This window comes from Saccopteryx leptura, chromosome 4, assembly GCF_036850995.1.
Source record: "Saccopteryx leptura isolate mSacLep1 chromosome 4, mSacLep1_pri_phased_curated, whole genome shotgun sequence".
In the NCBI taxonomy this organism is placed as follows: domain Eukaryota; kingdom Metazoa; phylum Chordata; class Mammalia; order Chiroptera; family Emballonuridae; genus Saccopteryx; species Saccopteryx leptura.
In genome coordinates, this window is record NC_089506.1 from 203,830,893 (window position 1) to 203,846,023 (window position 15,131).

General features: G+C 53.9%; 1 protein-coding gene across 1 annotated transcript in view; it reads right to left on the bottom strand.

The window, feature by feature from the left end:
- Positions 1-5,438: 5,438 nt before the first annotated feature.
- SNX29 (sorting nexin 29) overlaps positions 5,439-15,131 on the bottom strand; it is a 563,948-nt gene continuing 554,255 nt past the window's right edge. The window contains exon 21 of the mRNA XM_066382590.1: positions 5,439-6,000. Coding sequence (XP_066238687.1) covers positions 5,871-6,000 — 130 coding nt within the window. The 3' untranslated portion in view covers positions 5,439-5,870. The remainder of the gene's footprint in view (positions 6,001-15,131) is intronic.

Here is a 15,131-nt window from a genome sequence, read left to right on the forward strand (position 1 = left end):
TTAGAAAATTAAACACATTTGTTTAAAAATTCTATCGTGTAAACCTTAACATAAGAGGGTAGTTAAGATAACACTCCTCATCTCAGAGCGAGTCCATACACGTCTGGGCCTTGTTTTAGACACATGGGGACCAGACTCCAGATGTGTCGCCTTGTTACCCCACAGCCGATCACTGGGACCCAGTCGTGGGGACTCCGGCCGGGCTGAGGGCTTCCAACCTGGGGTGATCGTGGCTCCTGTGTTCCAAAGACCCCTCTCCCCCAAAGAAGTCAGTATCTGAGGGGGTGAGCAGGGCTTCCTGGACGGCTATGCCAGGGATGGTGAAGCTAAGGCTGCAGAGGTAAAGACGTTCTTTCTAGGGCGATTCCTAGATAATAAAAATCTTCACTAGCGCCCCCACCCCCTCGCTCCGGGAAATGCAGGCTCATTTCTGGCGTGGTGAGTGGCTGGCTGCAAAGGTGCACGCCGCCCCGTCGCATCCTTCCGTGTCCCCAGTCTTAGTTTTCGCAAGGGCATCTCCTGAATGGCCTGTGGATGGGACCAGAATCGTCCAGGTACGAGAGCAGCCCTCCCCGTGCAGTTTGTGATGTCCGGAGGCAGCCCTGAGCCGAAGCGAGGGGAAGGTAGTGGCCTGGACAGGTCTGCCAGTGGTTTTCCAGTTGTGACAGGAAAATGTCCATGTGCCAGGGAGACCTGACCCCTGGACAGCAAAACACAAACGGACTCGGCATCTAGTGGGATGATCGTCCAGGCTCAACCTTCTTTTAGAGAAATCCTTTTTTTCCCTCTAAAGAAACTGACTGGGTTGGTGAGGACACCTGTTCTGTGGGTCATGAGGATTTACAAACAAAAGGGCTGTGACAGAATTCGGAGCTACGGAAAGCAGGCCCACACGCTGGCGCGGACACGGCAGGAGAGCGAGATGCCGGCGGCTGGGCCGACGAGGTGCGCACGTGACTGCGTGTGGAGCGGCTGCTCGCTCCGCGCAGGGCGCCTCCGGCCGCCCTCACTCCGCCTGCTCCAGGAGCTGAGGTTTTTTATTTTAGAAACATAATCAAGACCGCATGTTAACAGAAACATGAAAATGAACGTTTTGGCACGGAAATCTTAGATAAAATATACAGTGCTACAATTGTGCAAAATTAGCACAGAAGCCAATCTGAACAGCAAATATTTAATGTTAGCTTTAATGAAACAATGCACAATATTTGATAAATGATCGCTCCAAAAGCCCTTGCTCAGAAGCAGATGCCTGTCTGCCTGTCTGCCTGCCTGCCCGGGCACTGCCCGCAGGCTGGGGGACTGTCCGGCGTGTGTGGCCTTGTCCTGTGTGAAACCTCGAGGAACGGCAGTTACTGCCTTTGTGGTTGAAAACTGAGCATGAGGGGCGCCCCGTCTAGGACACCTCTCGGCCAGCCCGACGCTCTGGGCAGGCGGGGTCCGGGGCATGCCCATCCCCAGGAGAGATGAGAGGGTGCCTCCTGGTGGACGGACGCTGGGGCTTGTACAAAGGGGCCAGGACAAAGGAAGGACTCTGGAGGGACTGGTTAGAAGGGAGCTTGCTGGGACCCCAGGGAACAGGGTCTGGCCTCCATGTGAGGGGCCAGCTGGCATCTCTGGGTGGCCACCATGTGAAGAAGATGAGCAGGGGGGGGGGGGTCGAGGCCCAGAACCCTGTGGCCTGGTCCTCAGGTGGGCAAACTCCCATAGGGTACCAAGAGGAAATGAGGCCAGTGGCCCGCCGGCCACAGCCCCGGTCCTGGGAAATAGCGCTGCATCTGACACCAGGCAGCAGGCGGTCTCCTAGTTTCCTGACTCAGTCCCAACCTGGGGAATAGTGAGCTGGCCTCCAGGACCCATGCCTCTCTATTACTTATGGTGTCATCAGTCCTAGGGACGTGAACAGCTTTGCCTCTGTTCTGTTCCAGGCACAACACACAACCTGCCACGCTTGTACAATTTCAGTGGCTTTCAAAGGACCCGTCTTACTAAGCTCAGGCCGAACAGAGCTAGGTGCTGTAATGAGACCCTGTCCACAAACCCTCGTCCACCTCCTTTGCTCTCTGCTCGCTGTTCCTGCCTCTCACCAGGTCTTACAAGATGGTATCTTGTATTCACACCTCAATCAGGTGAGCCCTTTTGTAACCAGGAAGCCTGTGGATGTGCCTGGCTATTTGGTACTAGAGGCGACCATGGACTTGAAAGCCATGTCCTCCCCCAGGGCCTGGCTAGACAAATGCTGGACTGTGTGAACCGTGGCTCCGGCTCCCTGCAACTGCTGGCTCGCCGGTAACCTGCGTGGTGAGAGCTGGGGAACGAGGCTCCAGGAGCCGGCTAAAAAGGCGCGCTCCCAAGTCGGGGCTGCTCTGGGCGAGGTCTGCACCAGCCTCGGACCCCTCCTGGGGGCCCTGGTGTTCCCTCTCAAGGAGAGACATCACTGTCCCGCCCTCTTCTTCCTCAGTTTCATTTCATCTGGGGGAATGGAGGAAGACCCCAAAGCATCCGTCTCGCCAGAGCACCACGGGAGCCGCCCGCCGGCCTCGGTGAGCGGACTGGAGTGGACTCCCGCCCAGCCCCAGCCTGGTCCTCAAGGGCCAAGCCCTCTAGAGAGAGGCAGGCCCCTCCGGCTTCCCTCTGGACGGGGGCGCTTGGTCTCTTAGCTGCGGATTTTGGAGGCGGAGGCACCCAAGAATCTTCTAATTGTATCAGGGAGCCAGGCAACTTCAGCTGGTCCTTTCTGCAGGGCTGTCCTTTCCGCCGATGGGTCACGGGGGCTGAGTAGGTATCTGGCGGGATGACAACAGCTTGTCCTTGAACTGGAGCTGGGTGGAAGGGCAGATGAACGTCCTGGGGTGGGGGTGGCATTGAATGCAGCAGCTCTCAGCCTGGCCCTTGCTGGACCTGGAGTTTCACTGTCTTTCTCCAGCTACTGGGGAGTCCGTCCTGCCACATGCATAGCAGGGCCAGGGGGCCTCCGAGCAGCTGAATGGATTAAATCATTGCAGAACAGTCTATGTGACTCCAAAGTTAACTCGGAGGAATTTCTGCAATGTGAGCTCAAATCAGAGGACGTGATCTGCACGTTAAAGTGATTTCAGAGTTTCTGCATGATCACAAATAAAGGGGTGCAAAGAACACGCATCCCGGCAGTTGCTGCGTGGCCCCCAGGAATGTGCTTTCACAATCCATGCTTTGGGAGAGCGGGCACGTTTCCATGAATAATTAAACTTTGAAAAATGGGGAGGCAGGGTTTCTCCTTCTGAAATACAGGCTGAGGGCGGGCGGGCTTGTCTCCCCGGGCTTAGCACGTGTCCCGTTGTAGCTGTCAAAGCCGTGGCTGGAGAAGTGAGGCCAGATTCACACTCACATGTGTTGGGTCGGGTGCCAGGAAAGGCTGGCTGACAGAGGCCTTGGCCCGGGGTCGGGGGCGAGGACGCTGAAGGTGGGAGGTTCCATTCCACGTCTAATACGCACAGAAAGAGGAGGAGTCTTGGGGCAGGTTCTGCCGCCCAGACAGGCAGTCCTGGGACAGTTATTCAGCTGGGCTTGAGGACCTTCTTCAAAATGACCGAGGTGGAGTAAATCCAGTGGGGGCGGGGGAGAACGTGGGGCACACTGGACTTTGAGACAGTCCTGATGCCTTAGTCGAGGAGGGCTCTGTTCAAAGCAGCCACAGTGACCCAACGGCTCTGTAGGACTCAGAAGTGAAACAAAGGAAGACAGAAACCATGTTGCTTTTCCAGGACAGCCTGTCCTCTAACCCCTATGCGCAGACAGCAGGATCCGCCTGCCACACCCCCCCTGCTCTCGCCCTGTGCACAGCAGGCCCTGCCCACCTGGCACCGCTCACCCGGCTGCGTGTTCCCTCAGAAGTTATTCCGGCCCCTCCATTGCTCTGCAGGGAGGTGCGTGCATCACCTGAGCGTCCCTAGACAGTCCTGAAGAGGGTTCCCTCTGGCAAGCCTTCCAGGTGATTCTTTCCGGGGTTTTCCGCTGCAGGACGAGCTCAGTGCTCACCCAGCTGTTCACTGAGCTCTCAGCTAACGAGCTGAGACTGCTCCGGGCCCAGCACCTCTCACACACGTTCACTCATCGAACTCCCCGCATATCCGTCTACCTTCAGGTTTCCCTTGTTCCCCGCAGTCTGTTTCCCCGCCTCATACCTAGTTTGATATTCCCCCAGAAAATGCGAACTCGCCCTAACTGTGCTCACCAGCTGAAGACGGCCCTGGCCCGGGGAGAGACAATTCCATGATTCTGCAGGTTAACACTGGCCGGACGGCCTGGTCTGGGAGGGGCCAGGCATGGCGTGTCAGAAGAAGAGCCTGGGTGACCGCCACGCTCTCGTCTTTATCCTGTCTGTCAGCAGGGCCTGGTGGGATGGGAGGACAGAGGGCTCGATCCAGGGCACACAGGCTCCTGGTCCCGCTGACAGCATTCGGGGACAGGGCAGAGTGCACTGTGCACCATGTCTTTAGGGGGATGATTACTGTCCTGCAAGGTGGACGCTGTGCCCACGTTCACCGCCGAGGTCCATGGTGCCCACGCTCACAGCCCCGCCGAGGTCCATGGTGCCCACGTTCACAGCCCCGCCGAGGTCCGTGGTGCCCACGTTCACAGCCCCGCCGAGGTCCGTGGTGCCCACGTTCACAGCCCCGCCGAGGTCCGTGGTGCCCACGCTCACAGCCCCGCCGAGGTCCGTGGTGCCCACGCTCACAGCCCCGCCGAGGTCCGTGGTGCCCACGCTCACAGCCCCGCCGAGGTCCGTGGTGCCCACGCTCACAGCCCCGCCGAGGTCCGTGGTGCCCACGCTCACAGCCCCGCCGAGGTCCGTGGTGCCCACGCTCACAGCCCCGCCGAGGTCCGTGGTGCCCACGCTCACAGCCCCGCCGAGGTCCGTGGTGCCCACGTTCACAGCCCCGCCGAGGTCCGTGGTGCCCACGTTCACAGCCCCGCCGAGGTCCGTGGAGCCCACGCTCACAGCCCCGCCGAGGTCCGTGGAGCCCTGGAGCCGGGGATGAAGGCCCGAGGGACTACAGGACCTTCTGTGGAGTGGAGCCCCTCACAGCCTGAGGCCTCCTGGCTGCTGAGGCCACAGCCACTGACTTCTGGACAGCCAGGGCTCTCCGGGGGTCTCCAGGTGGCTGCTGACGGCTGGCCTGGATGGGGGAGCTCCCCCAAAACCTGGCAGAGCTGCACATGGACTCAGGGGCCCCTGCTTTCCGGCATGGCCAGTCCTTCCAGAGCCAGTGTGCTCTAAGAACCCCAGTCCAGCCTCACGTCACGGGTCCTTGGCAGGCAGGCCCTGGACTGTCTCCCTGGAGCGGTGGTGCCACAGAGCAGCTGCCGGCCACGGCGGTGGTAACCGGGGTGTCTAATCACCCCCGGTGGAAAGTAAAATGGAAAGAAATGATCTCCCCCCTCCCTCCCTCCCAGCTTGGCCATAGGTTGTAGCAGGCAATTACATTTAAAAAAAAAAAAAAAAAAAAGACTAACAGTCATTCTCATTCCCATGTGGGAGAGTCAAGAGGTTGTTTCTGAGCGAGCCTTCTGACTCAGTGACACACGGAAGTTGTGCCTGTCAGCCAGGGGCTCCAGGCCCGACCTGGGCCCACCCTGCTGCCGGCCCTGCTGCTCAGGGCCCACGGGGCCGAGTCTGTCCAGCGAGGAGCCACCGTGCTCTCTGACCGACAGTTTAATCAGGATTTCATATAACTGGTGGGAAGGTGTGCTCTCTGGGGTCCACCGGGTGGATGTGGCTGTCACTCCAAGGTGCAGGGGCCAGCTGCCGTGGCCGGGTAGAGGCGGAGTGGCCTGGGTGGAGGCAGCTGGTGCAGCGCAGAGGGCCCGAGCCTGGGGTTCCACCGAGGTCAGAGGTCGCCGCTCTGGGGTTCCACGTTGCGCGTCTCCCTGGGGGGCCCGCGGGACAGCTTGGGGAAGCGGGAAGCCACTTTGGGCCGGCTGTTCTTGTTCAGGGCTTCTCCGGGAGGGGTGATGTCACTGTAAGACAAGAGCAGGGAGAGTCTGAGTGAGTCGAGGGTTCCCAAGTGGCTGGGAAACTGCAGGGGTCGGTGGCCAGGGACAGCTGCTGCCCGGCTAGGCTTGGACTGGCGAGTGCAACAAGGAGACACTGGAATCCAGTTGTGCAAATGTTCTGTCTCTCAAAAGCACTCACGCATAGCTGTGGGTCCACCACCTCAACCGCATTTTAAGGCTATGAAAGAAGGTACCAGCCATGGCTTTCTCCCCAGTTTCACTGGTCTTCCTGCAAAGGCACATTTCAAAGTCAAAGAAAAGAGACCACTTTGGAGAACGCTGCATATCAAGTCGCAAAAGAGGTGCAGCACGAACACAGGGCCAGGACTTCCTGCAGAATGTACTCTAAGAGAGCAGTCAGGACGGTGCCAGCGTCTACCGAAAAGGGCACTCATCACAGCACGTGGGAGAGAGCCAAAACTAGGGCACAACTCACGAGTCCAACACGGACTACTGATTCCGGTTATGAAACACTGACACTACAGGACAGCAGAGCCATTAAAGACCATGATGGGGGGGGGGGGGGCACGTACTGACTGATCCAGACGCACGGTCGGAACCCAGGTGCAGACAACGCAGGGAGGGAAAAGGACCTCCTGGCTCGAGGCTGTCGGGCTGCAGCATCAGGAAGACAAAAGATTAGATTGTAGAAGAAAGAAAAGTAGAAGCCACGTTCGGAAGACCTGTATCACAGGTGCTTCTCCGTTTGTGAGGCGTGAGTGGAGCAGCTAGCAGCTCGTTCTCGAGCGACCTCTGAGTCATGTGTCATTACTGGGCGAGCAGTCAGGGCCTGGTCATGAGACGGGCAGAAGGGAAAACCCGGTCACAGCAGTTTCTCTAGCAACCGATGAGACGTGGAAGTCAGGAATGTGAAGCACACCCAGTGGGTGATACTGGTCCAAAGACCACACGGCACAGAACTTCAGCATTCCACTGGGCCGCAGAGGCGCTGCATGTCAGCATGTGAAAAGGGGGAGGGGAGAAGTAGACAATGGTGACTACACGGGCAAAAATAACGTGAGGTGACAAGCACCACAATCAAAGCCAATAGCGACATATTTCTGGGTGACCACACACAGAAGGCCTCAAGGGGCCCACTCTTCTTTAACCAGTTTGGAAGTCTCATTTCCAAATTGTACAGCCTCTATAGTCTCTAAGGACAAGAATTAAAATATTCTTTTATATATAAAAAAAAAACCAAAACAGGCAGGAGAGTATGGCCCTGCATGTAGAGAAAAACCCGGAGCCGTTCGTTCATTCCTTCACTCCGGGGTCTTGAGCCCAAAGAGCGCTGTCCTAGGCCCTGGGGGGCTCAGTCAGGGTGGGGAGGGGTGTCGAGAGGTCTTGTATGTTAAAGGTTTCGGTTACACATGCAGCCCGAGGCTCCCTGAGGGGCAAGCGTGAGGCTGCTGCTTGAAGGACGGCAGGAACGCCCCAGGGAGGGGCCCGTGTGGCTGAGGGGCCACCTGGGAAGGTCTGGCAGCACAGGGGACAGGGAGGCGGCCAGCGAGGCAGCACCCCGACAGGGATGGGCATGGCGGGGGGCCTGCACAGGGGGGCCAACAGTCCGTGCCAGGCGGGGAGCAGCGTGGCGGGGCCGCAGTCTGGGCCCAGGGAGCACGCGCAGGAGCCGGGCTGGGGTTGGGAAGGCAGGCGTGGACTCCGTCTTATTCCTACGGCTGCGGTTACACACTGTCCCACAGTGAGTGGCTTGAGACAACGCAGATGTACCCTCCTGCAGTTCTGCAGGTCACACACCCACGATGGCCTCACGGGGCTACGGTCAAGGTCTGCCAGGGAGCTCCTCCTGGGGCTCCGGGGGCATCGCCCCTTCCTTTCCCAGCTCCAGGGGCCAAACCAGCAGTGTGGCATCCTCAGGCCTTTCTCACTCTTCCAAGGACCTTGGGAACACACTGGGCGGTGACTTCCCTTTCCCAGGACCGTTAATCACACCGCAGAGTCCCCTTTGCCATGTAAAGGGTCCCAGGGAACAGTCAGGACAGACATTTGTTGTTCTTTTTTTTTTTTTTTTTTTTTTCATTTTTCTGAAGCTGGAAACGGGGAGAGACAGTCAGACAGACTCCCGCATGCACCCGACCGGGATCCACCCGGCATGCCCACCAGGGGGCGATGCTCTGCCCATCCTGGGCGTCGCCATATTGCGACCAGAGCCACTCTAGCGCCTGGGGCAGAGGCCACAGAGCCATCCCCAGCGCCCGGGCCATCTTTGCTCCAATGGAGCCCTGGCTGCGGGAGGGGAAGAGAGAGACAGAGAGGAAAGCGCGGCGGAGGGGTGGAGAAGCAAATGGGCGCTTCTCCTGTGTGCCCTGGCCGGGAATCGAACCCGGGTCCTCCGCACGCTAGGCCGATGCTCTACCGCTGAGCCAACCGGCCAGGGCCTGTTGTTCTTTTTAACCAGCACTTACTATCCTTACTTCTTAATGTTGTATCACTGAACAGGCCATAGTCCAATGAACCTCTGTGAACCTTTTGGTTTGAACGGCTTTAAAGTACAGCTAAATATTCCACTGGTGACTTAGATGCTAAGCTGTGCATTTCTTTTAACTATTTTTTAAATTTATTTTTCAAGTACAGTTGACATACAGTATTAGTTTGAGGTATAAAACATAGTAATGAGCCATCTATACACCTTATGAAGTCTAGTCCCACTCGACACCCTACATAGTTTTTATGACACTGACGATATTCCCTATGCTGGACGCTACCAATCTGTGCTACTTAATCCCTTCACCTCTTTCACCTGATCCTTCAGGTCCCTTCCCGACCATCAGTCTGCTCTCTGCATCCACGAGTCTGTTTTGTCCACTTATTTTGTCATTAGATTCCACATATACGTGAACTCATATGGCACTTGCTTTCTCTGTCTGCCTTATCTCACTCAGCACAGTACCCTCTAGGTCCATCCATGTTGTTGCAGATGGCAGGGTTTCATTTGTTTTTGTGGCTGACGTCTCATTGTATCTATGCACTGCGTCTTCTTACGCAGCTGTCCCTCAGGGGACACCAGGCTGCTTCCCTACCTCGGCTGTTATGAACATAGGGGTGCAGATCTCTTTTCAAATTATGTTTTGGTTTTCTTTGGATAAATACCCAGAAGTGGGATTGCTGGCTCAAATGGTAGTTCTAATTTTCATGTTTTGAGGAACTTCCACAGTGGCTACACCAGTTTACCATCACTAGCAGTGCCGGAGGGTCCCCTTTCCTCCACACCCTTGCTAGCACCTGCGGTTTGTTGATTTGTTGGTGAGCGCCATTCTGACAGGTGTGAGGTGGTAGCTCCTTGCGGTTTACTCTGCGTTTCTCTGAGGATCAGTGGTGCTGAGCATCTTTCATGTCTGTGGGTCATCTGTATGTCATCTTTGGAAAAATGTCTGTTCAGGTCCTCTGCCCATTTTTAATCAGAGTATTTGTTTTTTTGGTTATTTTTGAGTTTCTTATGTATTTTGGGTATTGATCTCCACCAGATGTATCACTGGCAAATACGCTCTCCCATTCAGTGGGCTGTCTTTTCACTTTGTTGATGGTTCCTGTGCGCACAGGCTGCGAGCTGAATAGGAAGTTAAGTGGTGAGATGACAGCTGTTAGAAAGTATAAATGAGGAAAAGCTTATATAATAAACAGCTCACTGGTCCAAATGCTTCTAAAAAACAAACTTAACTAAGATTAAAGCTTCTTCTCGCGTCTCGTGGCTCCAGGCTCCATGCCAGGGGCTTCCTGCCGTGCGGCCTGAGCCCACTGGACTCCACACGGGCAGGCATGGCCCTCTAAAGACGAGCGCCGAGGCTCGGAGGACCCAGGCCACCCAGGGAGCGAGCGGCAGACACGGGCTCATACGAGCCCGGCCCAGATGAGTTAGGGAGTGAGTCACACTCAGAAGAAGAAATTACGAGCCGTGGGGTCCCAGTAGGGTCCCTGAAATACCCCAATTCCTTTGATCTCAGGAGTGGTGCTGTTTACTACGACCTGATTGTCACACATCCTCAGGGACACGGCCACTGTGTTCAGTGAGACTCCCCTCGTTTGGAGTCCGGGATAGTATCTCAGTGTGACGAAGAACGGACCTGTGAGTGCTACCGTCCCCCTGGGGGGTCCGGGCATGCTCTGTTCTGGGTGTGGAAGGGAAGGAAACACCCTGAACAGAGTGGGAGCCACCTGTCCCTTCTGCAGCCGGGGCAGCGGCTGGGCCGCACAGTCCTCCTTCTGAGTGGCGGCAGGCCGGGGACCAAAGCCAACACATCCCTGTCTTCTCTTGAGACACCGGTGTTACCAAAGCTTCTTTACCCCCAAACACCCCTTAATGAATTGGTAGAAGATGCTGGAAGGAATGTCTCTGCTCACACTGTGTAGGTGGGCTCACAGGTAAATGAGTTTTAAACCAACCCCCTCCCCTCCAACCCTAAGTCTGGCTGCTGCCACCACTGGGCATGCCATGCAAGGCAGGATTAGCCCTGCTGGCAACGACCAGAGCCAAATGGCCCCCGAGAAAAGTGGCCTTTGGAAAGAGAGTCACAGGCCAATCAGCTGAGCTATCTGGACAGGTCACTGGTGCTCCACTGGACTCTACTTCCCATGTGTAAGATAATGATTAAAAAAATGAACAAAGAATTTGAATAGCCATTTCTCCAAAGGAGACGTACAAATAACCACTAAAGACATGAAAAGATACTCAACCTCAGTAGTTATTAAGAAATGCCTATCAAAACCACGATGAGATATCCTCACACCCACTTGGATGACTACTACTAAAAGGACAGATAATAAATAGCCAGTGCTGGTGAGGACGTGGAGAAATCAGAGCCCTCACACGCTGCTGGGGAAGTGCAAACGGGGTGGCCGCTTTGTTTTTGTTTAAACAAATCTTTATTTTTCAATTACAGTTGCTGTACAATATTATTAGTTCCAGGTGTACAGCCCAGTACTAGGCGTTTATATAACCTGTGGAGTGATCACCCTGATAAATCTCGTACCTACCTGGCACCATACAGAGTTATTACAATATTATGGATTCTAAGCCCTGTGCCATACTTTCCATCCCCGTGACAATTCTGTAACTGCCAATTTGTACTCCTTAATTAACCCCTTCACCTTGTTCACCCGTCCCCCACAACCTTTCCCATCTGGGAACAGTCAAAATGTTCTCTGTATCTCTCAATCTGTTTCTGTTCTACATGCTCATTTACTTTTTTTTTTTTTTTAATCAATTCCACATATAAGTGAAACTATATGGTACTTGTCTTGTCTCTGTGTGTGTGACATATTTCACTCAGGTCCATCCATGTTGTTGCAGATGGCAAGATTTCATTGTTTTAATGGCTGAGTCATATCCCACTGTATATTTGCACCACTTCCTCCTTATGCCTTCATTGACTGATGGACTGATGGACACTTAGGTTGCTTCTATGTCTGGGTTACTGTAAATAATGCAGCAATGAGCACATGGATGTATATGTCTTTTTTAGTGTTTTCAGTTTTTTAAAAATAAATACCCAGAAGTGGACTTGCTGGGTCGTTATTTTTCTCTTGTTACAGACTTTGTTTAAAGTGTGTTTTGCCTGGTGTAAGTATTGCTACCCAGCTTTTTCATTCATCGCCATGTTCCTGAAATATCTTTTTCCATCCCTTTACTTTCAGTCTTTGTGTGTCTTTCGATATAAAGTGAGTCTCTTGCAGACAGCATATGTTAGATCTTGTTTTGTTATCCATTCAACCACCCTTTGTCTTTTGATTGGAGGATTTAATCCATTGGCATTTAAAGTAATTGTTGATAGATATGCATTTACTGCCATCTTATTAATTTTTTTTTAATCTTTTTCCTCTTCTTAAAGAAGACCTTTTAACATTTCATGTAATACTAGTTGGGTAGTGATAAACTCCTTTAACTTTTTCTCGTCTCAGAAGCTTTTTATCTGACTTTTGATTCTCAATGATAGCTTTGTTGGGTAGAGTGATCTTGGTTGTAGGTCCTTGCTTTTCATCACTTTGAATATTTCATGCCAATTCCTTCTGGCTGCAAAGTTTCTGTTGAGAAATCACCTGACAATCTTATGGGAGCTCCTTTGTAAGTGATTGCTTTTCTCCTGTTGTTTTTAAAATTCTCTGTGTCTTTTACTGTAAGCATTTTAATTATGGGGTGTCTTGATTTGGGCCTCATTGGATTCATTTTGTTTGGGACTCTGCGCTTCCTGGACTTGTATATCTTATTTTTTTCACTAGGTTAGGGAAGTTTTCTGTCATTATCTTTTCAAATAGGGTTTCAATTCCTTGCTCTCTCTCTTCTCCCTCCATGAAGTAAATGTTAGTATGCTTAAAGTTGTTCCAGAGAATCTTTAAACTATCCTTTTTTGGATTCTTTTTTCTTTTTGGTGTCCTGATTGGGTGTTTTCTGTTCCCTTATCTTCCAAATTGCTGATCCCTCTGCTCCATCTATCGCACTGTTGACTCCCTGTAATGTAGTCTTCATTTCTAATTGGTTCTTTTTTGTTTTCTCTTTGTTCAAGTTCTGATAAGTTCATCTACTCTTCCCCTGACTTCCTTGAGCATTTTTATAACCAGTATTTTGACTCTGCATCTGGTAAATTGCTTGTCTCCATTTTGTTTAGTTCTTTATTTGGAGTTTTGTTCTGTTCTTTCATTTGGGACGTGTTTCTTTGTCTCCTCCTTTTGGCTCATTCCCTACACTGGTTTCTGTGTATTAGGTACAGCTGCTATGTCTCCTGTCCTTGGTAGAGTGTCCTGGGCACAGACTCCTTGGTTATTTAAGCCAGCACTCCAGGTGCACTTCCTGTGGGGGCCGCGTGCACCCTCCTTTTGTAGTTGAGCCCTGATTGCTATTGGCGCATCCATGGGAGGGACTTACCCCAGGTCAATCAGCTGTGAGGACTGGCTGCAACTATAGCAGAGGATTTGCTGTGCAGGGCCTGACCCCGTGGGGCAGAAATCGCCTCAGTGGGCCTCTGGTGCCTGATGGGTCTGCCCCTTGCATGTGCCACTTGTGGAGGTGGTCAGGTGGTGCTTTGGCCAGGGTGAAGCTGGCCACCAGGAGCGCTGGCTCTGGAACCTTGAGGGAGGTGCAGGCCAAGGTCAGCCAACACCTGTGCCCTGCCCAGGGCCATGCAGCATGAGCTACAAAGTGATCTGCAGATGGCTGCTATGTGTGCTGGGTGTGAGGTGCCCGGGAGAGGCCAGGCTACGAACCAAAGCCAGATGCCACTAGTGCCAGGTCTGGGGCCACTTAGTGGGAGGTATGGGACACGCTGAAGCCATTTCTTTGTGTCTCAGCCTTTTTATGAGGGCTGCCATGTCATGTAACACTCCCATAAATCTGTATGCTTTCCCCGTTGCTCTGTCTTACGTTAGCCTAATGCTCCGGGTGAAAAACCCTGAGAGGGATGAACCTTCGATATACTGTACTAAGTGAAAGGTGCCAGACTAAGTAGTCGCGTATTAAATGATTCCACTCATGTGCAAGTCTGCAGAGACAGGAGGCAAACTGGTGGTTGCTGGGGAGGAGGGGAAATGGGGCTTTTTTCTGAGTGATGAGGATGTACTACACTGGACTGTGGTGACGGCTGCATACATATCTGTGAGTATACTAAAAACCGCTGACTGTATACTCTATCAGTAAGGGAGATATACGGTGTGTGAACTATAGCTCAATAAGGATGTGTTTTTAAAAAAGGCACAAGCAAAGAAAGAAAGGTATCACAGGATCTTCTCTGGCAGGTTGTGTGGCAAAGCTGAGGGATGACAGTCAACGCTAGGGCAGAGCATAGCAGGTGCTTGGTCATGTCCCCTCCGCTCAGCTGCCTCTGAACTTGGCTTTGGCCACCTCCAGTATGGCTCAGGCCCCTGCTCAGAAAACTGCCCCCATGTCCTGAGTCCCCCCCTTTGAATCTGGTGCTGTTGGGGCCATTTTTGGGGTCCACGAGGGGATGGTCTTGGAGACCCCGTTCAAATCCGGCAGCAGGAACAAGGGAGAGAATGAGGCAGAGGTTCCTTCCCCACTTCATGAGATGCTTGCCGCCCTGGGATATGGGGACTGTCACAAAGATGGGGACGTCTCTGAGGACAGCACTTCCCCACGGCTGGCACTTTGCACCTGGCGCTCAGCTGGCCTTGGTCCTCAGCTGCTCCTGAGAACTGACGGTCCCCAGGATGACCCGTGTCCCCTCTGTGCCCCGCCCTCCCCTGCAGGAGGCCGCCGCGAGCCCCTTCCCCGTCAGTTTCCCCAGTCCTACAACACTGGCTTGTTTTCATTTCGGAACGCTCCTGGTTGATCAATCGCTCCCTGCTGTTGGTTAGCAAGGGAGTCCGTGTCTGTGCAAGTGGCCCCTGCCAGGAGCTCCAGGCGTGGCTGCTCTTTTTAATAAGCCTCCTGGGCACACTGCCATGGTGTCCCCATCCCCAGCATGCTGGACAAATTGATCTGATGGTCTCAGCCACTCACCAGTGAAGACGGCCACCGGGAGAGATGTGCTCTTCATTTCGCTGATCAGGTTTTCAAAGGCTGGTCAATATTCCATTTGCTGGGAGCTGCCTTCGTGGTTCAGAGGGTGACTTTGCATGGGCCCTGCCTGCTGCTGGGCTGGGCTGTAGACACAGCTGGGACCGAGCTGTGTGTTGTGGAAGATGTGGCCCTTGTCCCCCGAGACCTGGCTCCCTGATGAAGTCCATGTCTGGGGAGTTGGGAGGACAGTTCTCCCTCCGGGATGCACCGGCCGTGGGGGGAGCTGCCACCCTGTGTCTCATGCCCTCACACTGGCATGGTGGGCAGGCAGCCTGGCCTTCCCTCTCAGTGGGTGGTTGTGAGGGCTGCAGGAGACGTGTCAGGCAAGGTAAGCCAGGCTACAGGGCTTCTGAACTTGCTCAGAGGCCTGACTTAGAGTTCAGGGCCATGTGGTGGGGCCCCAGGGGAATCTGAACCTCCCCTGTTGCTCACTCACATGCGTCAGGCTTCTCTCTGGGGCCTGTACGGTGGATCCGCGGGCGGAGGCCTTGCAGCGTTTCCTGTGTTCCCTGCCCCTTGGTTTGACCCCAGGTCCCAAGAGCTTCACCACCCAGACGTAACCCAGAAA